At 31.8% G+C, this 24,974-nt stretch overlaps 4 protein-coding genes across 5 annotated transcripts; 2 read left to right on the top strand and 2 right to left on the bottom strand.

Moving 5' to 3' along the window:
* The first annotated feature begins 1,064 nt into the window (after window positions 1-1,064).
* LOC145568352 (protein DELETION OF SUV3 SUPPRESSOR 1(I)-like) lies at window positions 1,065-4,826 on the top strand. Of its 2 annotated transcripts, none has more exons than XM_081627783.1 (3): window positions 1,065-1,141; window positions 1,274-1,384; window positions 4,342-4,826. In XM_081627783.1, exons 2-3 carry the CDS (start codon window positions 1,291-1,293, stop codon window positions 4,473-4,475), a joined length of 228 nt encoding a protein of 75 aa, XP_081483909.1. In that variant the 5' UTR covers window positions 1,065-1,141; window positions 1,274-1,290; the 3' UTR covers window positions 4,476-4,826. The 2 variants fall into 2 exon arrangements, with proteins under 2 accessions (XP_081483909.1, XP_081483910.1); XM_081627784.1 differs by having other exon boundaries at window positions 1,083-1,141; window positions 1,288-1,384.
* Window positions 4,827-7,037: 2,211 nt separating this feature from the next.
* On the bottom strand, window positions 7,038-7,523 carry LOC145566131 (RING-H2 finger protein ATL65-like). The gene has a single exon (XM_081625661.1). It carries the CDS (start codon window positions 7,521-7,523, stop codon window positions 7,038-7,040), a length of 486 nt encoding a protein of 161 aa, XP_081481787.1.
* A 6,676-nt stretch (window positions 7,524-14,199) lies between these two features.
* On the top strand, window positions 14,200-15,595 carry LOC145566130 (bidirectional sugar transporter SWEET6b-like). The gene is made up of 6 exons (XM_081625660.1): window positions 14,200-14,242; window positions 14,384-14,420; window positions 14,555-14,771; window positions 14,901-15,062; window positions 15,177-15,296; window positions 15,446-15,595. The coding sequence occupies exons 1-6, from the start codon at window positions 14,200-14,202 to the stop codon at window positions 15,593-15,595; spliced, it is 729 nt and encodes a 242-aa protein (XP_081481786.1).
* Window positions 15,596-16,569: 974 nt separating this feature from the next.
* On the bottom strand, window positions 16,570-23,977 carry LOC145567234 (serine/threonine-protein kinase 52-like). The gene is made up of 6 exons (XM_081626491.1): window positions 23,312-23,977; window positions 22,287-22,408; window positions 18,120-18,316; window positions 17,859-18,033; window positions 17,126-17,260; window positions 16,570-17,026 (listed from the first exon to the last, which is right to left on the bottom strand). The coding sequence occupies exons 1-6, from the start codon at window positions 23,580-23,582 to the stop codon at window positions 16,820-16,822; spliced, it is 1,107 nt and encodes a 368-aa protein (XP_081482617.1). The 5' UTR covers window positions 23,583-23,977; the 3' UTR covers window positions 16,570-16,819.
* Between the last annotated feature and the right edge of the window lie 997 nt (window positions 23,978-24,974).

Genomic DNA, 24,974 nt, shown 5'->3' with positions numbered 1-24,974 from the left:
CACCCTTTTTTTTATAGGAAGATAAGAAATCCAAATATGTTGACATGTAAAATACAAAACTATGTTAATAAATAAAAGTAAGGTCTCATTGATCATGTTTCAATGTTTTATGAGTCACCATATTGCCATTTTTTGTATGATCAACTTATTGATAGAAGAAGTTCTAACAACATACAAACAATATGTGATAAGCTAATCACAATCCGACTACGTTGCTTTTTAAGGTATTTTGTGCATTTTAGGTAGTAACTTTATGTTTCAATTAGTTAGAGATTAGTCTTTACTCTTTACAGAAAAATACCCTCATTTGTATGCATCTTCTTCCTTTTTCTTTTTAAGAGAATACTTTCTACTATGAGGAAAAAAAAAAAAAAAAAAAAAAGAAAAAAAAATCCATTACAATCTTTATAAATCATAAGTGGCACAATGCAAACCTTAAAATATTTTAGTGTTGTTAACTTTCTTCAAAAATTCTTAACCCCTCTTTTTCCTTAGGGGTCGAATTCTCCCCATATCACAAGATTTTCTATAATTGTATATACTTGTATCATTTAACAATTTCTTATATACAACCGGCATTACTTTGTCATTTATCAGTTTTTGTGGTTGTATCTTATGCGCATATTGCCTTAAAAAAAAACTTTAGTTTGTCTTTAAAAGGTACAACCCACTGTATAGTGATGTTCTTTGAAGCCTTTTTTTTTTTTTTTTTTGTTAAACTCGAAACTTTCTGGCTACTAAGTTTCCATAACCAATAAGAGTTGGCTCAAGTGGTAAGTATCTTGATGTCGATTAAGAGAGGTATCGAGTTTGAGCCTCACCAAATGCTGAAAACTCTTATTGAAAGACTCATTCATCATAAGTCAGGTGTGTAATTTGGGGTGGCATTTGGGTGGGGAAAACTCAAAAAATTACCAGGCTCCCATAAATATATCAAAGAGAGGTCACAGCCCAAAACACAAATTCTACAAGCCACTAGGCCGAAGGAGGCCCAATAATTGTGAGTAACCAAGATCCTTTTCTTGCTTTCTAGTCTATACTACTTCTTTTAGTTCCCGCTTTAAAATAAGAAGTGTATTGCTTTCACAAATTTTACACTCTCTTCGCTCCAAATCTTCAGTTCTTCCCCAATTTGTTTCTGGTGAGTAATTTGGCCGTTTAATTTCTTCTTTATCTTCAATTTCTTCTAATTATACGAATATCAATTGCGTTTTTGTTGATTGAATTTTGCGCCCTGTTTTCCGAAAATTAGGGTTTTTACAGTGTGTTTTAGATTGAACATTTTAGGTGATGGCGACGAACGAGGCTAAACCAGTTTCTGAAGAAGCTAAGATGGATCTGTTTGAAGACGATGATGAATTTGAGGAGTTCGAAATCGATCTTGGTAATAATTTTGAAACTATTGTCTTTGTTACATTGATTTTTAGCTTATTTTTTCTTCGCTGTAATTTGATTTCATTGAATTGTGAAATGTGGTACAATTTGCTAGGTTTTGATTTACGCTGTGTTTTTTTTTTTAGTTGTTGAATTCTAGGGTTTATGGTTGTCTCTTTGATCATAATTTAGTATATGACTATATGCATGTATCTTAATCTCGATTTGAGAAAAAAGTTGTGATTTCTGTCCATTTTTGAATTGAAATGCAAGTTTACCTTATTACTTTATTTGAGATGCTCAATTTTCTTAAATTGTAATGTGGTTATACAATCCTCTATTACCCTGATTATTACTTGTATGAGTTTAGGAACATTGCATACAGTTTTATGCAGTGAACACCATGTTTAGATTGATAATAACCTCCATTTCTGTTGGAGGTCGGATGCATTGTGTTTTTAGCCTCTAGAATCTTAAGCTGCTTTATCGCTTAAAAGAAGTTATGAAGATGGTTTGGCTGATAATTGAAAAGGTGTGTATAAGGAGAGTACACCACGTAGTCTGTTAGCTGTTTCCACCACAAATGGCCTTGGATAGGTTGGCGACCCCCTCTCATGCTCTTGTCTTTGAGAGGTAATAGCGTAGTATGTGTTGAACCCTTAAACAGGATGCAACTCTGAAAGCATACTTGAGGGTTTTGAAATCAAGACACTCTATTCTAGCCATTGATGACTTATATACCTGTCTGACAGACCAATATCCATGTGATGCGAGTCAATCAATTGCAGGCTAAATTGAGTTTTTTATGAGTTGGGATATAAGAATTTTCAGTTGGTTGTCTATTGAGCCACTAGTAATTTAGCTGTTTTTGACTATCAACCTCTAGTGGTCTAAGAAATTACTTAATCGACCGGTGACCTCTTTAAGTTGTTTGGTTTTATTTTTGGAATGGGTTATATAATTCATAATAGAATAGATTGTGAGTCTTAGGGAGGGAGGTGGGTATGGGATTCTATGGGCATGGGGGGGAGTTAGAACCCCTTGGGTATGGGATTTCATACTTAAAAAGCTCCACCAAACAAAAAATTAGATGGAATGAAATTCTAACTCCATTCCATAATCCATTCCAACCCATTCCAAGTGATCCAACCAAACAACCCCTAATTAACAATAGTCCCCATCTATCCTTTCCTCCTTTTTCACCATTTTCTACTTGTATAGATAGTTGCGGTGAATAAATGGTTATGAGTTCTTTCTATGATGACAAAGGAGGATGTTGTTTATACCTTGTGGGATAGAGGGTATATGTATGTATGAATCTTAGACCCCTCCTCTCCTTTGATTTTGAAGGCTTGCCTGTGGCATGCCTAACTGTGGGGAGCTTACTTCTAGGAGGCACACCTCCTTTTTCACCATTTTCTACTTGTATATATAGTTGCGGTGAATAAATGGTTATGAGTTCTTTCTATGATGACAAATGAGGATGTTGTTTATACCTTGTGAGATAGAGGGTATACGTAATTATGTATATATGAATCTTAGATCCTTCCTCTCCCTTGATTTTGAAGGCTTGCCTGTGGCATGCCTAACTTTGGGGAGCTTACTTCTAGGAGGCACACTCCTCAAGCCACCACAGTTGTTTTTGTGTCATTGTGTGGCAAAGCTTCTTTTGTAACCCCATGTCTCCTAAGGATAGCAAAGGAATAGGGGAAACACGAAAATTTGTCTCCCATTTTTCCTTAATTACTTAAATCACCCTTCAAACTTCCATCTTGAGCGTTTACACTTTGTTTGGATCGAAGGAAATGGAGGGAAAGGAAGGGAAGGGAAATGGAAGGGATGAATTTTTTATTTTATTTTATTTTTATTTTAAATTTAAAGAAGGATATTTAATGTTTATTGAGTTCATTAGATAGCTTGCTATAATGAGATCTGTTGGATAACCCACACTAAGTGAATTTCATTGTAGTTTGCTAGGCCCTGTAGAGAAACTAAAGAAAGCATACATTTTACCAAAATAGTTCGATTTTGGGTTGAGTGAGAATAAGCATGTTGGATAAATTTAACTAGATTATGTCAAGTTGAGGTGTGCATCCATCACCAAAATGCCCGATTCTGGTTTATTATTGTTTACTCTGATAGGATTATGTAGCTTATGCTAACAAGAGTCCATCCACTCCAAAGAGAAGAATTTCATTTTAATTTGTGGGGCCTGGTAGAGAAACTAAAGAAAACATACATTTTACCAAAATGGTTTGATTATTGGGTGAGTGAGAATAAGCATTTTTGATACATTTAACTATAGTTGAGTTTGGAAGTAGCAAGAAGCTAGGTGTCATCCATCGCCAAATGTCCATGTGTGGTTTACACACTCATTTCATTGATTTTATTGGCTAGTTGCATCTCAACTATTTTGTAGCTTTTAAGACCTGATTGAACTCGATCTTGCAATAAATAGATGGAGTGTCTAATTTTTGTCATTTATATGTAACATTTGCATTCTCTTTACCATCATCTTTGGAGCACATGCTTTTAAGCTGGTGCTGAGGTTACACAGAGTTGGTATTATATCTAAGAGAGAATCAGTACTTTTGCAATTAGACATTTCAGTAAGCAGTAGAGTGAGCTTTGCATTTGAACTTGGGAGAATGTGATGGACACAGGGATTCCATAGTGACATAGTCTGAGGACTTGTGATTTGTATTTTCAGCACTTGTCTCATTGTCTGCACCTATTAAGGCTTAACTATCAGTGTGCATAACCCCCCCCCCCCCCCCCCCCCCAAAAAAAACTATATTCTGTCGAACTCATCAAGTCTGTACTGTGTTTCAACATGTTTGGACAACTTTCTTTGAATTTAGGCAGATGAGGACAAAATAATTGTAACCTTGCAAATGGATAATTTATGCTTTCAGTGTGGATTTATAATTGCTTTGTTTCACAATTAATTTTTTATTACTACTACAGAGTGGGACAGTAAGGAAGAAGGCAAGGAGGTGACGCAGCAGTGGGAAGACGATTGGGATGATGATGACGTCAACGATGACTTCTCTCTGCAACTAAGGAGGGAGCTTGAGATTAATGTTGCTGAAAAGAAATGAATCAGATGCTGATGGCTATTGGTTAATTTCAATCCAATTATCGTCTTTCTCGAAATTCAAGTTGAGGTGCCTTTTAACCCTGTGGTAGTTTTCCAAATGTCTCAAATTTTCTATTACGGGCGATGTGAAATTCTATTAGTGGAAATGGAAATTGAAGAAGATAGTTGGTCATGACTCATGATAAACTTTTAGTTGGTATCTTAGGAACATCTATGGATTCTATGGACCATTATGATTAGTTGAACCTATTTTCTTTGTACTGTTTATTATTCGACAGTGTTTGGCAAGGCTTTCAGCTTTTGCTTTCCAATATTCTACTCTGTATATTGATATTATGCGTTGACCATATATTTTCCTAAAAATATTCATGAAGTTTTTTTTATTACAGATTTGACTTTTTTTTTCCATTGAAATTAATATGGTTTAGTAGATTTGATTTTGAAAAGATTATGTAGTAAACATAGTAATACAGCTTCTCCTTACCTGTACAAATTTTTAACTTGCTGTTATAGAATATAGATTTCGAAAGCCAATTCAGGATAATACTCTGTATATGTTTAAAAAAAAAAAAAAAAAAAAAAAATCCCCTTTATTGCGCTATTTAACAATAAAGAAGGAAAAAAAAAAAAAAAAAAAAAAACTACGAGGTACCTATTAAGCTGTTACTACGTTAATCAATTTTGGGCTTTTGGCCACTTTACAAGCTAGTTTAGACAATGCTTTCAAGTTTCAATACCTTTGTTTGTGGCTTTTTAATTTTCATTCGGATTTAATATCAATTGGCTTTTCAGTATTTTCGCCTGATTTTGCTGAGTAGCTTTTCCTTTCAGGAAGGACTTGTTAAGACCCCAACTTCAAAAGTCCTCGTTATGATTTTGAAAGCTAATTATATGAAATGACACCACAAGCCCCAAAAATTAAAAAAAGAAAAAAATGGGGACACATAAATGATTGTTCCACCATTGTATGTGCCCGTTACTATTGATAACAACAATTTTAAAGAGAATTTTACTAATTAAGACCCTTTGGATTATTGATAAGGTCATAATATTTGTTTTTCAGGTAATAATGTATGTAGCTCTTAGTGTTATAAATAAACATTAAGGTCTATTAGTATATTAATATTTTATGTCATTTATTATTTTTAATTTTAGTTCCTTATATGTAGATATTAAGGCTTTATATCTTTTTTTCTTTTCTTTTCAAAAAGAGCCATGATATATGTGAATAATATTCGATTTTATAGGTAACTTGTGAATTTTATAATTGAACGAGTTGTCAATGATGGGTATAATTTATAAGTAATAGTTGAACGAGTTGTCTATAATTTATAGGTAACTTTTTTTCTTTCCATGCATGGTAATTGAGATTAGAAGAATCATCAAAATCTACTCTTTGATACTCGTGAATATCAAAGTTGCTCTTAGGTATTGAATTGTATGATAAGCGATTTTTTTTTTCTTTGGCTGTTTAGATATATTCATAGTCAAAGATGGGTATAATCGATGATGGTTTCTATTCTGAGTGAAGCTAAATTTTGATACCAAACTTCAAACTATTTCAGAAGCATAAAACTACAAGTGTCAAATGAGGTGCTACCTAGATTTGAATCTAGTAGTCACCTTACAAGACTATTTTTATTACATTATCAATTCATCAATGGTAAGAATGAGCAAGAAATGATACACTTGTCCTAATTGAGATTGTTACTACACGTTTGTAAAACAGTTTTTAATAGCATTGTTGGGACCCATATGACTAACACATGACTCATCAAAAGATGAAAAGATCCATCTTATCGATATCTTAATCATAAAGAAAAATATCTGCAAATTAAAGCACTCAATTCTATATCATCAAGAGGACCAGCTGCAAGATTTGTCCTGTTAATTGGCTTGTACAGCTATTTTTCTATGTTGTTTGGAACGGTTACAAAATTGCATTTAGCTAGAGCCATTTTCAAGAACATAACCAATCAATGTGAAGAAATATCTTATCACCCAATGTTAGTATAAGGTCACTAAATAAGAAATTGATGTATCATGTTACACGTAATGTTGTTCAAGTATCATCTACCTAATTTGCTATTTGCATACTAATTAGTTATATACTGGACTTTCGATTTTTAAAGACTAGGGAGAACTAGGTACTCCATCATCTATTGAAACAAAAACGCAACGCTTTGGCCTCTGATTGTGTACATCTTAACCTCCCTAAACTCGGCCCTGGCCTAGTAGGATTTATACAAGGAATTTTTGGCAGAAATACTCGCTAAAAAACCCGAATCGAATGTATAACTTATAGCAGCATATAATGCCATACAAAGACAACCTATATGTACAAGTATCATCAGGCTCACAATATCCTCATCCCAACCAAATAAATTTACAAGCCTGTGAATTTTAAACTAGACATACAATAACAGAACATGAAATCTAATACTACAACTTTATTACACCAATTGTTTATGATGAATAGGAAAGATAACCCAACAGACAAAGCCTAACTGAAGGGCTTTCGTCTGCAACTTTCAATGTGCGACAAACATACTCACACTTGTACCTAACACAGATCAACCGCGACATTGGCTGATGTAGCATTGCGTCCTGCATCGCCTACACTGGAGACAACTTTAGGCGACAGCTTGATGACAGTGCAGGTTCGACAAACCGGACAGAATGGTGATTTGGTAAGCCAAACATCAACACACTGAACATGAAAGTAATGGTGACAATTAGGCAGACTTCTGCAGTAATCACCAACCTCGAAACTGTCTAAACAAACCGCACAATCAAGGATTGCAGCATCAGTATTAGCAGCCTCAGCAGCAGCAGCAGAAGTTTCTTTCTCTGAAACTGTCTGTTGTTTGCTGTACTCGAAACACGGCAGTTTCTTAAGGTCTTGCAGAGTCATGCCTGCACCCTTAATGTAAGGGACACCATCTGCTCCAAAACCTCTACTAAATGCCCTCCCAACAATACAAATATGAATTATTACCAAAATTGCAATTCCACAAAATAACAAGAATACAGATATGATAATCTCCATTACCATATATATTCTATATTCTGTCTTGTCAAAACAGGATTTACCAAAAAAATTTTGAGGAGGGCTTCAAATATGATCATTCATGATGGTGTATGATGATTGATGATAATCTCTCCTCGGTCAAATTTCGCCCAAAATTTGTTTAATTTGATTGATTTCCCTCCTAATTCTCCAAGATTTGATGAAATAATCATATTTATGCATCATAATTGTTCTTCTAATTGGGTTTTGTTTTGTTTTTAGGAAGAAAGAATGAATAAAAATGGAAGCATAAAGGAAGGGTTTTTTGTAGTAGTAGTTGTTTTTTTTTTTTTTTTTTTGAGAGGTGGCTAATATAAATCGAGAGAATTGATGAAAGAGGGATGAAAAATGAGAATGTTTTGGATGTGATTTTTGTAGGCTAATGACATAATATATTTGTAGGAAGAGTAGAAATCTAAAAGGTGGTCCACTTGACGTGGAACTAAATTCTTTATTTGGTGCTTATATATATTCTTTAATGCACTTATTTAGAATCACCAATTAGACTTGTTTTTAATGATAGTGTGAATAAATTATTGATTTTATAAGTACTACGGCCCAAGTAGTGTCCAAGTACGAATTTACTTCTTGTGAAAATCTTATTTAAACTACCAAACAGGTAATGTCCACTCGTCCCACAATATAATGTCTACTTTTGATATTGAGATTAAAAAAAATATTTACATTTGAATTAGAAACACATTACTTGTATATTACTCTGTATTAATTTTTTTAAAATTTAAATTGAAGACACATTTTCTATCATTCGAAAATAGTTGACTTGAAATATAACTCTGGAATTAAAATGGTATTTAAATAATCATGAAATTGTCCTATTTACTAAATTTATCTATTGTTTTTTTTTATTAGGAATATCTATTGATTAATTAAAATGTCATAGATAATACATTAATTTGAAAAACATATATACTTCAATAAATTGTCATAAAGTATAAAAATTCTTCTTATATAATTAATTTAAATGTCGTAAAGTATGAAAAACCATATAACTTTTAATAGAAAATTTTGATTTCAATTTCATTTTAATTTAATTTCCAAAGAAGGAAAAAGGGCTCTAACTAAGATAACCAAACTTGATTAATCTAACAAGAAGCACTACACTCAAAGGAAAAAGGCAATTGATGGCCAGCTATTGGTAAAGGATATTGTCACCATCTTTTTGCTTAAAATAATAATGTAACGACGCGTATAAAGCATATATTGAGTTGCTTGATCAACATCATTATCATTTTCTCTAATGAATGAGATGAAAGGGGCTATTAAATAATCATTATCATTCTTCAAAATAACTTTTACACAATTTGTCCTAGGCAAAAATGTCAACTTACCAACTTGCAAGATAATAATATGAAAGCTTGATTTATCTTTTGCTACGTTGGATCAATTACAAATTCTTAAATGGACCTGGTTCACACTAATTTATTGTGGACCGCTAACATTAGAGAAACTATGGTTGTTTTATTAATAAAAAATAAAGTCACTATAATAAAATGAAGGTCACTATGTTGAAAAAAAAAGTCATTTTGGTAATATGAGGCTATAGGAAGTTAATTTTTTTAATGAAATATTTTATAAGGTCAATATAAATAATAAAAGTCACTATGTTAAAATTAGGGTCATAACGCCGTACTTCAAGTTCACAATAGTATTAAACGTTATACAACTTTTAATAAAGGTCACTATGTTAAAAATAAGGGTCACTATGTTAAAAATAAGGGTCATTATGTTCAATATAATGCCAGTTGCGTGTGTATAAACCTCGGGTCCACAATAATATTATTGTGGACCAGGTCCACGCAAGTATTTCTGTGGATCAATAATTTCATTCAAACACAAATCATCAAATAAGTCACTTATATGAACATCTTTTCTAAAACAAGAAACTTTTATGTATCCACAGTTCACTACCATAGACCACACGAACCATCCTAAATGAAAAACCACGGAAATTACTTACATATGTGCTTGAGGACGAGGAAACAGAGTCACATGAGAAAGATAAGGGTTTTTTTTTTTTTTTTTTTTTTTTTTTTTTTTTTTTTTTTTTTTTTTTTTTTTTTTTTACATTATGTATCAACAACAAAAGGAATTATTATATATATGGAGCACTAGTAACGGAGAACAAAGGATGCTTGATTTGCATATTCTGTTCTCAAAAATTAAATAAAATGCAATATCCAAATTGATGTGTATTAGCATATTCATATACACCATCTCAAGATGGTCATCAAGTCAACATTAAAAAGCTCACGACTCATAATATCCAGGTAGAAGGAATCCTTGGGAAAAAATGAAGAAGAAATTAAATTAAATAAGTCTTTTGAAGTCATTAATTAATCCAATTTCCTTCCCAAATATATATATATATATATATATATATATATATATATATATATATATATATATATATATATATATATATATATATATATATAAGGAGTACGAATCCAATAATCCCAAAACCTAAAATCCAAAATCTAAAATGAGCAAGATATAATCCCAAGATGGATGATAACTCTAGGAATATGAAAGATACTAACTTTGTAATACTTATAATAGATACTCCTATGATATGTGTGTTCGGTGTTCCTATCTTCTTATTCCATATATTAATTATAAAAAAAAAAAAAAAATCTTTCCGATTTTGTTATAAATTGTTTAATTATATTAGTGGTCAATTAGTAAGGTATGTACACATTCGCAGCTTGGTTTCAGAAAAAAAAAATAAATAAATAAATAAAAATGGTAAGGTACGTACAAATGTACAATTGTACATGGAAGATTTTGGATTTTGCAATTCAAATAGAGAATGCGAAATTAGCTACGTACTCCGTACATGGTATGAAGGGATTTTGTTATAAATTGTTTAATTAGTGGTCAATTATGAAGGGATTCTTTCCAAAAAAAAAAAAAAAAAAAAAAAAATGAACTATGAAGGGATTGCTCACCAAGCGCTCCCTAGGTCATTACACAATACTACAATAGCATATGTAAAGTTTCCTCAAACAAAAATATAAAATTAATTATTACTCCGTAATTATATATATATATATATATATATATATATATATATATATATATATATATATATATATAAAAGATAGGAATATAGAATAAGGAATAGATATACTTTGTACAGAGTACGTAATTATTTATTGATTACATATATGTACGGAGTATTTAATATGGAAAGCTATCAATTACTAGCATAATACAAAATCAATTAACATAGACTATTTACAAAATTAATAACGACAGCTCATGAAATTCTTAGCTAATTACATCGTAATTAGGATTAAGATGCAATAAATCATTGACCTCCCTTGATCAACAAGTTAAGGATAAGATATATCTTCTTGAATTACGAAAATCTTGACCTTCTATTTGTAGAGTTCTATTGAAGGGCCACGGATTGACTATTTACTTGCCCTACTTAATTGGTAAAGATCTTAATTAATTAAATTCCTGTTTGAAGATAGTATAGGCCAGGGAATAATAAATAATACGGAGTATAAAGAAAAAATTAATACCGAGTAATGGCGTGTCACGTACCTAATAAAGATAACCTAACTAGACTACTACTATGTAGACTGACAAGTAACTGTCGGATCCTAAGAGACTATGGTTCAACTAATTAATTAGACTCAAGTAACTACTAAGCAAGTAACCAAATCAAATAAGTGAGAATTAATAACTAATTAACAAAGAAGAACAATTAAACTGAATAATATGATAGATCAAATACTAAAAACATCCAAGATCAAGAATCACCATGAATACAATTAATGCAATAGTCGTTTTCAAGTGATCCCTAAATAGTACCAATGGTCTCTCCCGAGTTATCAATGGCTTCCCTAATCACAATGAAGCCTACTTCCGTGGATTCATGTAAATTAAAGACTTTGAGCACATTACTCTAACTTCCTAATCATCCATTCAACTACTTACGTGATGAACTTCAAACCCTTAATTGATCTATTTAAACCCGTCAAAACCCAACTCCCGTTGCGATTAAAACAATGAATTAATAACAATACTAATTATCCCTAATCTAGTAATCAACTGTTATGAATTAATTTTATTTTTTTTTCCTTCAAAAAAAAAAAAACTGTTATGAATTATAATTACAATAAATATTTATGGGCTCCTAGATAAAAATGTTACGAGTACTGTACAAAATTTAAATTGATTAAGGCGTTACTTGCCTTGACAACGACAAAAAACTAAATTTAAAACTCAAATAATTTTGGCAGTTCATAATTAAAGGGAATAAGTATAAATAGATAGTGTAATGTACAATCATAGAAATGGATGACTCGAAGACTTAAGTATTGACCAAACCTTGATATGTTATTGACTTGACGTTAAACCATGTATTATCTTATTTTATTACGAGTACCTTTTACATCAAATCTTAGCTTATAAACTTAACTTTTTGAACATGCAAAATAGATTATTTTTTTAATACATTTTTTTTGGTACAACATGCAAATAGATTATTGTATGCACTATGTAGTTGTTAAATAAAATTAGCACCAACAGTTCAAATAACTTCGAAAACTAATAAGGTTTAAAAAAGAATATAATTAGTAAGTATGATAATAGTAATAATAATAATTTGGTTGTTAAATAAAATTAGCACCAACAGTTCAAATAACTTCGAAAACTAATAAGGTTTAAAAAAGAATATAATTAGTAAGTATGATAATAGTAATAATAATTTGGTTCTTAATATTCGTTTGAAAGGAACTATTGACACAAATTACTAGAATTACGATATATATAGCATCATAAGAATTTAGGTATACAAGTTAAAAAAAAAAAAGTGATTTAAATAAAAATTAAATTTTACTAACACAATGATACAAATTTATTATCATAAACTTCTCATACACAATTAAGATTTCATGTTAGAAAATAAATAAAAATTTAAAAAGTTCAAACAAAGTTGATAAGGATAATTTGTCTTAGTTTTATATGATATTTTTTAAGAAAACCAAAATTTCCATATTTATAAAATTAAAATTATTAAAGCCAAACAATATCGCCAGGCCAACAAACTAATCCTCCAAGAAGTTGTATTTGATTAAATATCATAATCCTACACCGGAAAGAATAATAATTATCCTATTTTAGAGTGAAAATAAATATCATCATACGAATTTAACCAATTATTACAATGTATAAAAAAATCTGTTTCAATACCAGATAATTAAGGTAATTTGATTAGCAATATAAAACGTGTTTCCTAAGCCAATTTAACTTAGGTATGACTTGTAAAACAAATTAACTTCACCAAAATTGTGTCATCCAAAGCTCTATAAATACTTAATACTCATCGACCATAAGTCCATAATCTAAACACAAAAATTTTCAAACTTCGTAATTCAGAAATTCTCAAAAAACAATTCGTAGAGTCTGGTAAGGTCTCTTTTCTCTCATTCAAATTATGTAATTGCAACTTCTCTTTTTGTTCTTCATCACTTAGAACTTTCGATAATGTTATTAGTTATTATGTAGTGTAGTATTTCCTCTTAATCCTTCATAAGAATTATGTTTTCTTGTTTCAATATTGTAATTACAAATTGTAGAGTTTTCTCTCAATTCTTAAAAAAACTTATATTTGAGTTTGACCTTAAAAAGACTAATGGCTTTTTCATGCTATCAACGTAAGAAAATTTTGATGTAGTTTGTGGTTTGTGTGCAAGTATAGTAAAAGCATATTCTTGTAATTAATCTTGGTAATTTTGTTTTTAATTTGATTCTTTCGCATAGGATAATCATCATAACGTTATTATGAATAATATTATGAATTAATGATACAAAGAGGAATCACGGGTAATTAACGTTTTTAATTTTGTTTATCTGTTACAAAAATAATATTATGAATTATGTGGGTTTTTTTTTTTAATGCAATATACTTATGAATTAATGATACAAAGAGGAATGACGGGTAATTAGTACTCTTAAAAAGAATTAGTTTATCTTTTTTCACTTTTGAAGAAACATATATCCATTAAAAAGAATTGGTTTGTTATTAATTTATTATTCTTATTGACTTGACCTAATTGAAACTTGAAATTGGACGAATTTGACTTGTTCACAATCAGAAAGATATATTTTCTTCCTATTTTCTTTCTTAAAAACAATTGTAATTTATAATTATGTTTGAGTGATACTTGTCTAGTAATACCTTGTACAATCCGATGAAAAAGCCACTATACTGGGATTTAAAGAGAATAACAAGTGGCTATGCTACCTCGTACTTAACGGATCCCAAGATTAAATATTTACATTAACCTATTTTAAATTAATAATTTTCCTACTAATTCTTGCTACGGAGTATAATCTTCACTTAACTGCCTACCCCATTAATCACTCACAAACATAACCCAAATAAGTTCTTTATTAGATACATTGCAGAGTCATAATTCACTTCTAATTCACTGATCTTATCAGTTTTACCATAATCAATTCTATGATTTATTTCTTGATACGTGAAAAGTCTCAATACAATTGATATTTTCTAATCCACAAAAGTGAAATAAATACAATTGAACCCCTTTTTTTTTTTATCATAAAATCCTCTCTAATTGTGATTTTGATTCAGAGCAAGTGCTGAAATTACAACAACATGGTGAGCCCTAACGCAATCAGAAACACCCTTGGAATTATAGGTACATATAATTATTTACCTTTTTGCCTTATATTTCATTCAACAATTATACAAAAATTACTTGATTTTTTTTTTTTTTTTACCAAATTATTGTGTTTCACTTAAATTTAACGCAACAACATTTATCTACTTTGTGTTACAGGAAATGTCATCTCTTTTGGATTGTTCCTTTCTCCTGTGTAAGTATTTATGTTTCACACTTCAGAAACTCGCGGTGTAATTTAGATCTTAATTAATTTTAAAACTTTTTTTTTCGTCAAAATTTTTATTATACTTGTATAATATTTATATGTGTTTGAATTACTAATTACAGGCCTACATTTTTGCGAATTATCAAGAACAAGTCTGTGGAAGAGTTCAAGCCGGATCCATACCTATGCACGGTCATAAACTGTTTATTTTGGTGTCTTTATGGTCTTCCCTTTGTCCATCCAAATAACATCCTTGTGACTACTATCAATGGCATTGGCTTGGGCATTGAGCTCATCTACCTTGCCATCTTTCTCACTTATGCCTCTAATTCTAAAAGGGTAATACTTCGTATATTTCTTTTTCCATTCGATTAACATCATGAATTTGAACTAGTAATGTGATTATATAATTTGTACATAGAATATAATGTGAATATTAATGTATTGTAACATTTTTGTATGTTGCAGAAATTTATCGCTTGGGTTTTGCTTGGAGAGGTCGTCTTCTTTGTGGCAGCATTGATTTTAACATTATTTATATTCCACAACACCTATAAGAGGACCATCTTTGTTGGAGCTTTCTGCGTCATCTTTAATGTTTCTATGTATTTCTCACCATTGACAGTCATGGTACGTTTTCTAAACCATCTTATAAGATTTATTATGTTTTCAAATATCTAAAGTATTTCAAGATTTATGTAAGACTTATGAAACGAGATTAATACATGATCTTTTTAATTACAGAGAAAAGTGGTGAGAACTAAAAGTGTGGAATACATGCCATTCTTTCTAACTCTTGCGGGATTCTTGAATGGTGTTTGCTGGACCGCTTATGCATTCATTCACATCGATCTTTGGATGGTGGTACGTAACTAGCTTTTCTTCGTCTTTTATTAAAATTTTGTAATACCCCATATTTTTATAGGCGATAACGTTCAAATTCATAAATTTTATTAGTATACACGATAATTACTATACTCCATAATTAATTACTTTCGCGGTTATGATGGCAGGTTCCTAATGGTTTGGGAGCAATTTCTGGAATAATTCAGCTAATCTTGTATGGAACTTACTACAAGACTACACCAAAATCCAGCAAATTGGATGCAATGAAGCCTTCACAAGTTGAACTCCCACCAAGCAAGCCTGTTGAAGAAGTTTAATGTCATCATTTTTCTTCTCAAGTTTACTGCTTTAGAAATACAATTGTAGTTTATTAGGAAAGAGTTTTGCAAAGGTTGTTTTAGTGAATTCTTAAATTTATGCAAGTTTTCAATACAATTTATTTTAGTAATCAATTTTGTTTTTATTATTCAAGCGTTTGTTATTTATGCATGAGATGTTTTAAGGATACAACGAGAAAAATTAGTTATTGTTATTTTTGGTACCACACTAGTAAGTAGTAACACATAAATTTAATAAATTAGAGAAGTTAAAGGATGCATTATATTTTTAAAGTTGGGCCGGCCTTGTCCTCAAAAAAAAGTTCATTCAAAGCCTTTGAAAAAAAAAAAAGTTTACAAAGCTGGATAAGTAAAGGAGAAATATAAAGACTACTCAAGCCAATTTACCACTATTTTTTTTTTTTAAAAGTATTATCCTTTTAATTTTTGAAATTGATCATGATAGAAAATCTTTTTTTTTTCAATCAATAATAAATTGGGAAATTTTAATCTCCATAAAGAGGTTTTTCCGTCAAACTTAAAGGTCATAACTCATAAGTAGGTATTAGTATGTTAAAATTATTAAGATAGTAAAATTTCAAAAGCTTGTAAAAATAGAAGTTAGTAAAACCTTGTATAAAGTTATGAAGACAGTCCTTTCAAAAAAAAAAAAGTGATGAAGATAGTAAACTATTAAAACCTTGTATAATTGTAATTTAAAGTGTGAAACTTAAAGATTATACGTGTATTTTTAAAGAAAATTTTCTAGTACAAAGTAGAGAACTTCGATTTTAAAACTTTGTATAATTGTTCCTATGGCAGAGGGGGAAAAAACACCTTAAAATCTTCTTGTTATTTAAGATAGATTGTGTTTTAATTTTTTTTCTAAATTTCAAATGTTGAGACCTGTGAGTGTTTGATTAGAATTCCAGTTACAAACTCCTCACAGATTGTAATTATATGCAACTGTAAAAAAAGAGGAAAATGAGTGACAATTGGAAATTGGAGAAATTGATTTACAAGTCTGGCTACAACTAATGCAGACTTTTAAATTGGAACAACCAATAAGTAGAATGTTTTTCCCATTTGTAAATGCTCACATTACCTTTACTTTTTCACCATAATTACAAGTTGGATGGTATCTCCCGCAAAAGCCAAAGCAATAATCAATAATCCAGACATTATAGTCTGGTTGCTTCGAAAAGTTTTAAAAGCCACCATCGTCTAAGGTCCTCGACGTCTTTGGAAGCAGAAACAACTTTGCTGCTGATCAACAGGGATCATTCCCCCACCTTTCGATGTGTCAATCGCCTCCAACAAGGAAACTACTTCGTCCATTTCGGGGCGCCTATCGGGATTAGCATCCCAACATTTCTTCATTACATTAGCCAATGCACTAGGGCAACATCTTGGAATTTCTGGCCTTAGATTCTGTGGATCCCAAGACGAACTAAATCAGTACCCAGTAAAAGGGCAGAAGGGAGAAACATGATTAAATTTTCATGACAAGCAAAATATCATAATGCATACCTGGCGAACCACTGCAGAAGTCACCTCTGAAAAACTGAGGTCAGGATAAGGCATGTCGCAGCAATATATTTCCCACAAACAGATGCCAAAGCTATACACATCACATTTTCTGTTATATGGATCCCCATTTAGAACCTGAAATAAATCAATGTCACAAGCTGTTATTTATACGTCACAAATTTTCAAGCCTTTTAGTCGTTGAAGATCTTTTTTTAGGGACTTTTTGGCTCTTCAGTGCTGCTTTCATTAACAGCGCCTAATCTAAATGTTCAATGCTCTATTCAGATTTTGTTCTATCCATCAGAGGTTACAGAATAAAGAAACGATTTTGGGTGAATCAAAAAGGAATTCTTCCCTGATATCGCTCATCTTGTAAACCATCAATCAACAATACTCCAAAATTACATAACAAAAAGGATACAAAAAGTAAAACCCAATCTCTGGGAATGGTAGCTTGGTCAGAGCTGTATTTATTTGTTCTGATTTGGGGCTTGTACAACAATAACACCAAACAAACAATCTACACATAAACATTCCAGCTTTTCCCTTCTAAAGATAGTCATTGAATTGAGTTATTTTAGGTGATCATCAAGCTTAGCCACTGTTTGGGCAAACAGAAACAGTAGAATACAAAAACCAGGGAAAGGCACCGGAGCAAACAGTTAAGTTGCATCCCAAACTCCCATAACCCAAAGCTGCTCAAAATTGAAATTGGTAAGGGTGAGAGACTCACCTCAGGGGCCATATAACCAAGCGTTCCTGTTTCTCCAGTCATATCACTCGGATTTGAAGCCTCAACCCGAGCTACACCAAAATCTGCTATTTTCAGAGTCCTTGATTTATCTAGTAGCATGTTCTCTGTCTTTACATCTCTATGAACAATCTTTTCAGAGTGGAGATAGCTCAACCTGTTGAAAATACAATGGATTAGGTTGGATGAGTTTGCCAAAACATTTGTCATTACAGAATTTATGTGGGAGTTACATATAATTACCCTCTAGCAAGATCAAGTGCCAACTGGTGGACAACCTTAAAAGCTAGCTTCTTTCTTCGGTTCTTTATGAGATAATTCTTCAGGGCACCTCCAGGAAGATATTCCACAACAACACAGCAGATATTAGTTGGCATGCTGATTAGACCACTTTCTGTTTGTATTTGCAATCCTGATGCACCCATCTTTGCCCCAATAAACTGCAGTATGCATAAGGATCTATATGACTAAGAGCTCTGATAATAACGACATAATAATTCATCATGTATTGGATTAAAAGTAAAAAGTTGCAAAAAACTGGCAGTCTGTTCTTGTAAGAGTTGTAACCAAGTCACTTAGATGATACAGATCATTTTCACTACACATAATACAAATTAATAAAATATTGTATACTTAGTATAATATACACTGTATAGTTTTTCTCATAACTTTGGGCATAAGGTTGGACTTTGGACTCCATCAGTCTTCACTAGATTGAAACCAGGAACTTCACAAGTCCACTTACGCCCTTGAGCTGGAGTCAAAGGTAAACTTCGAATTCAAAGATTTTAAGAGCTTAATAGCTACTTAGCTAGTCTAGTAGCGATGACCTTTTTCCAAAATCTAGATTAAAAAAAATTATTTAAAAAAAAAAGGTTCCAAGTTGTACAATAATTTATTATTGCACTCATTGAGTTTATTTTTGCAATTATAGGGAAAATGTTGCAAACATCTATATCTGCTGAATAACCCCTCTCCCCACCCCCCTCAACACACAAGCACACACACACAAATGAGACATCTCTTCTGGCATTGGCGATTTTGGTACGATATGGTATATTGCAGTTGTAGAGTAGCCAACTGCCGAGATCAGGAAATGATGTCAAGATAACAGAACAGACAAATGCCTAATTCACTAAACTCATTCTGTTAAAGGATTTGATGGTTCTGACTTAGACCCTACTCCCAAAATATAAAATTTGGAAGAAATAAAAAATCAAGCAATAACGTGGAGCATGAAACAAATGATCACAGTTACTAAAATTAATGGAATGTCAGGTAAAAACTGTCCATCTCAACAAAAAAAAAGCCATCAACTTTGCCTTTTAAGGCGGGCCCAACTTTCTCAAATTTTATTATTATTTTTTTAATCTACAGATTTTTAAAATGAGATGCAAATGTTTAGAAATGAAGTAAAGTTATCCACAGAATTAACTACCAAACCATGGAAACATAATGTGTGAAAAATTATATACGAAGTATAATTGATTGATTTTATTAATACTATATACTTATAGTGAAGATAAAACATGAAATGGTTTAACAAGAACTACACATCTACACTTCAAGCAAGATGAGCCATCTTGAGCTGAATCAAATGTCAAGGAGCCAAGTACCCATGTTATATAATCCTATGTTATGAAATAGGACCTTTTTGGGACTTTGAATTTGATTGAGGAACAATGCAAAGCTAAATGAGAAAGCAATTAAAAATGAACAAAATAAAAACACACAAGATTTATAGTGGTTCACTCAAAATGAGCTACATCCACTTTTGGGGAGATTGGAGCTTGTATTACTCTTCAATGGAGGAAGAAATTACAATGGAGAAAGATGGTGTTCTTGGTGAGCTAATTTAAGGTCTAAATCTCACTTGTGTTTCTCTCTCTTACTCTCTACAATGAAAAACAAGAGTATATATAGTACAAGATGAATCAACGGTTAAGATTACATCCCAAGCGAAATAAGAAGAAATCGCAGCGCTGGAACAGGGGCTCGAAGGTTCGACCGAACCTACCCAGAGTTCGGTCGAACTTATGGTGGTTCGGTCAAACCTCTCTTAGGTTCGACCGCACCTACTCTAGAAATCAAAAGAGCATCAGTTCTGCCAAAAAGGTTCGACCGAACCTCTAAATGGTTCGGTCGAACTCTCCCTGCGCGGACAACACTTCTTAAAACAGTCATAACTCCCTCAATTCTTAACCAAATCAAGCTTATGACCACTCGTTGGAAAGCTCTTGAGAAGAGCTATCACCTCCAACTTGAATCATCTCAATATCACTTCTAGATCTTGAGATATGCTCATTTGAAGTCAGCCCTTGCCATGCTTCTTTGCTTAAAGCTCCAAACACCATAATACTAAAGCATATATCAACATGGAGAATTCGAAGCACACATATAACATCCTAATATCCCGAATTATGAAATATATAATGCATCAATATATGTATTGACTATTGAGCTATAATGAAGTACTAATAAAATATTAGTGTTCAAGGAGCTCTTCTGAAATTACCACTTATCCAACTTTGACTATTCCCTCTGTTACATATAGTGATATAGGTGTTCATGTTTGGAATCTGAGGAGAAACCGATGCAACCCTTACAAGCTAAACTCATTCCTAGAATTCCAGTAATACTCTCTTTTAGAATTCTATTTGGAGTAACCACCATGTGCCACTCTCCTAAAAAATGATGGTAGTGGTCATATGTAGGGATACATAGAGGAAATATTTATCAAAAGTGGTAAAAGATTCGCAACAAGAACATGTCTTTAAAACACACAGGGAAAGTCAATATGAAATGGACGAAGTAATGACTACCAAAAACTTTTTTTTTTAAAACCTCTGATCTGTTTGTTTTTTTTTTGAGTTGTCAAAAAAAAAAAAAAAAAAAAAAAAAAAAAAAAAAAAAACAAGACAAAAAATCTAAAATAGCCTACTTTTAAAAGTTTAATAGCTTTGACCTTTATTTTAAAAAAGAAGACGAGGTTTGATAGCTTTGACCTCAAACAATGTGGCCTTTATTATGGCTAAGGATTAGATAGGTGATCTGCAATGCTTTCATCATGAATATCATTTTGGGTATTGATTCAAGCAAATAGATAAGGCTTCTTGCATAGGTTCACATACATAACAAGTTAGGCACGTACACTGGCAATAAAGAATAAGAATATTTTGATAATTGATAGAAATTCAGTATGTTTTCAGACTATCACAAAAATACGAAGCTGGTAGAAATCATAATTACAATTCATTTGGCTAAGCTTATAGGGGGGAGGAGAACTCATAATTACAATTCATTTAGCTAAGCTTATAGGGGGGAGGGGGGTGGAACAACTTAAAAACACTTCTCCAGAAACTTAAGGTTGTTTGGCACTGTATCCTAGAAGGCTAGAAGTGCATTTGAGAAATAGAAACTATTTGGTGAGTTTGGCCCGATCCTCAATTTTGCACACTTTTTTTTATAATTGTTTTGACTTTAATAAAGAACCGTAATCTTAATCAATTCAAGCTAAGTATATAATATTAAACATTGCAGTCTCCCTGTCTTCCAAATTCCATCCCCTTCCTGCTGGCCAACCACCACCACAACATTCATATGTTTTTCAGCTTTTGCTTTCTGGTCTTTAGCGCCCCACTCCTAGAAACTTGACCAAACACTACTTTAAGAGCCTAGATATCTTAATCATCATCTACACTTTCAAAATGATATACCTTCCACAACCTTAATCAATCAATCAAAGCCTTAATCCCATAAGTGGGGGTTGGCTACATGAACCAAAATTGATGCGGTACATCCCCCGTACTTGTCCACACACAAAATGACAGTAGATTTGACATAATTAGATATAATCCAGACAAAGGCTCCCCAGATTGATAACGGGCATTTAATAGTTATAATGCTTTGAGCTTAGAGTTTCCATAAATTTAAACATGTTGCTAGAGTGATTTACCCTCATCCAGTAGTACCAGCACTATTATCTGCTTGTTCAATACATATGCCTAGCAGCCTATCTAAATAAAAAGAAGCCTTATTACTCATGCAATTGAAAGAACATAATTCAATAAGGAAAACAGCAGAGATTACGAACAATTAAAGAATCCAAACATACATGACTTGCCAATCATGGACACAGCCTTGAGCAACTTCATCCACATCTAATAATTGAAAACGAAATCATTTAACTTGAAAGTATCTACGAATAAAGCTTTCCAATATGCAAGAACAGTGAGATTTTGTCCATACAGAAAGATTCAGTACACTCTCTCCAAAGATTTTTTTTTTCCCCTTTTATTAAATTCTTGTTCTAGTTCAGGTGATACCACAAATATGTGAAAAGCAAGATAAAGGAAATTTAAGTTATTTTCATCCACATTAAGAAGGCGAAGAAAATTCATGAATAAAGACCTTAGTCACATTCGGATGGTTAAGCTTATGCCACACTGCAACTTCCTGTGTAAAGGCTGCCCTGAGTGAAGCTATCTCAGCTGCTGTTCTCTGGCCTTCTTCACCCCAGTCAAGCAACTTAACTGTAGATAAGAGAAGTATTAAGTCCATAATCTCATGATAAAAACTACACAAACACAGACGATTTATCCACGGGCACGAGCATAAAGGGCTTAAATTCGATAAACATAAAGAAATTTTACTAAAACAATTAACCAATCTGACATCAATAAAAGATTCAACATGGCCAAGTTGGCTTATAATGCATCACCCAACAGTTTGCATTAACTTCCAAGTCCTCTATTAATTTCATGTTACAGCTGATATCACGTGAAAGATTGAAATTTGTCATCAAAAGTTCAAGCTAAACCCGTGCTTTTAACTCACAGATTTCTCAGAAAATACCCTCACAACGGTCCATCGCCATCTTCCCAATACGATTTACAACCAATCAAAGGCAGAAAAACTTGCCACAAGTAGATAAAAAACTCCAACCAAATAAATTTAAAAATACAAAGGAAGCAATGGAAAATGATATTAGCATTATACATAAGAGTATACAAGAAAAAAGCCAAGTCATTTACAGGACCACCTAATGCATTATTCACAATGCCTAATGTAATAACAGACCGACCAAATCTCAGTGGACCTCATCAGGATTCTGGAAAACCAAACCAAATTCAGTATCTTCTAACTTGAACATAAACATCAAACTATCAAAGCTAATAAAAAGTAAATCAAACAATTAATTTCTCTAATTATATACTCCGTATTTAATTATAATAGTACGGCGTAATACAGTTATGATATACGCAACCCTAATGACTAATAAATTGCCAAAACCCCATCTTGATTTAAGTATGAAATTGACAGTAGCAAAAAATAAAAGGGTAAAAAAGAGCAGTGAAAATTTTCAGTCAGGCATTACAACAAACAGTTGGTGAGCAAGACCCAAAACAGAGACAAAAGCATCGGAAAACGCTCACCGGCGACATCTAAACTGTCGTAAATCCCACGATGGACGGTCCCAAAAGTGCCACGTGCAATGACAGCCTTGATGATGAGTTTAGAAGCGTCGATCTCCCACTCAGGTTTAGCATCACTACTAGTTTGATTATTACTATCACCCAAATCATCTTTTTTCTTGCTTTTTTCCATAGTTAATGCTCTACTAAGATGCCTTTCAAGCTGTTCATCTAAGCTCTTCAGATCAATCTGATCTGCTCTCACAAACCCACCATCTCCACTTTCCTTCATCTTTTCTTACAATTCAAGCTCAAAAAGATGAAAAAATGAAAAAGGGTATTCAAAAAAAGATAGAAATGACAAAGTTTGAAACTTTTTTTCTGGTGATTTGGGTATTTCTGGGAAAGCTCTGGTTTTTGGAATTAGAGTTTGAAAATTAAAAAGATAGATTAAAAAAGGTAATTGAATGGAAAATGATGGGAAAAAAAGAAAAGGGTGTATAATAATTGTGGAAAAATTGGGAGAATTGAAATGAATTGATTTGGTTGAATTGGGGTTGAATGAATAAGCTGGGGTTTCTCTCTCTCTCTCCAATTTCAGAGTATCGTCAACCATGAGAGCACATGGAACTGCCTCATATTTGACTTCATGTCTTTTAGACTTACACCTGCTTTACTCTCTGCCTCCTTTCCAGTTTCCACCCCTCATTTATTGCCATGTTTTTTTTATTCATTTATCTTTTTACCATTATGTTATATTCATCTGATTTTCATTTAGGAGTACGTATACATCTATTTAATGAGACTTTGATTTTTATCATAACTTTAACTTATCTAATTTGACATAAAAAAGAAATAAAATAAAATAAAAACTTATCTAATCATGTCGGTTTTCTAAATTAAATACTCTCTATGTATATGGTTATCTAAATCACAAATCCTTATTCGTGTTTAGATTGTTTGAAATTATACAATCTCAACTTAATAGTGTATAGAATAATGAGCTAGTCACAAATTCTTGAATAAAGTAAATTTTCATTAATTTATTATAAGACGAGATTACTCCTTAAAATATTTAAAGTTACCCTTGTATACTACTCTCTTCGTCCCTTAATACAAAGCTCATTTCTACCATTTATTACTCAAATAATAAAGGTAAGGAGACTTTTAATACATGGACGGAGGGAGTACTATAAAGGTCACTATTTTTTTAATATATTGTTTTAACTTTTAAAAATACTTATAATGTATTATATTAATCTTATTAATCTTTATAACAGGTATTTATTAGAAAATACAAATAAAATACAATCAAACTCATTGCAAATTAAAAGTTACTCTTAGATGGTTAAAGTTACCATAAACATTGTTAAATTTACCTTCATATTGGTCGATTTTCAAACAAAGTCAACGAAAGTCTGTCCTATTCAAGAATTACTAAAAGTTACTACTGTTAACCATTTTTTTGGTGTTTAAAGAGCCACAAATCCCACAAGGTTGAGTGATGAGAATCGATCCCATAATTACCTAGAATCGAGAGGGGAGTCTTTTAACTATTATTCATTCACATGTATATTCTACTACAATGAAACTAAGTTATGATAATATAAGAACATATTATAGAAGTTCACATAACATAATTAATATCAAACAACATATGACTAATGAGTAATGACTAATTGAA

Source organism: Chenopodium album, chromosome 11 (assembly GCF_948465745.1).
Source record: "Chenopodium album chromosome 11, dcCheAlbu1.1, whole genome shotgun sequence".
In the NCBI taxonomy this organism is placed as follows: Eukaryota; Viridiplantae; Streptophyta; class Magnoliopsida; order Caryophyllales; family Amaranthaceae; genus Chenopodium; species Chenopodium album.
This window is presented reverse-complemented; position numbering and strand designations above follow the sequence as displayed.

What these genes read in the sequence shown, in the direction of transcription:
- LOC145567234 (XM_081626491.1), bottom strand. Translation starts at nt 23,582, where the DNA reads ATGAAGGAAAGTGGAGATGGTGGGTTTGTGAGAGCAGATCAGATTGAT. An exon ending in GCACTTGATCTTGCTAGAGG is followed by an intron (nt 18,034 to 18,119) that starts GTAATTATATGT and finishes TATTTTCAACAG; the next exon opens with GTTGAGCTATCTCCACTCTG. An exon ending in CTTCTGCAGTGGTTCGCCAG is followed by an intron (nt 17,027 to 17,125) that starts GTATGCATTATG and finishes TGGGATCCACAG; the next exon opens with AATCTAAGGCCAGAAATTCC.
- LOC145566130 (XM_081625660.1), top strand. Translation starts at nt 14,200, where the DNA reads ATGGTGAGCCCTAACGCAATCAGAAACACCCTTGGAATTATAG. An exon ending in GGATTGTTCCTTTCTCCTGT is followed by an intron (nt 14,421 to 14,554) that starts GTAAGTATTTAT and finishes TACTAATTACAG; the next exon opens with GCCTACATTTTTGCGAATTA. An exon ending in TCTCACCATTGACAGTCATG is followed by an intron (nt 15,063 to 15,176) that starts GTACGTTTTCTA and finishes TTTTAATTACAG; the next exon opens with AGAAAAGTGGTGAGAACTAA.
- LOC145566131 (XM_081625661.1), bottom strand. Translation starts at nt 7,523, where the DNA reads ATGGAGATTATCATATCTGTATTCTTGTTATTTTGTGGAATTGCAATT.
- LOC145568352 (XM_081627783.1), top strand. Translation starts at nt 1,291, where the DNA reads ATGGCGACGAACGAGGCTAAACCAGTTTCTGAAGAAGCTAAGATGGAT. An exon ending in GGAGTTCGAAATCGATCTTG is followed by an intron (nt 1,385 to 4,341) that starts GTAATAATTTTG and finishes TTACTACTACAG; the next exon opens with AGTGGGACAGTAAGGAAGAA.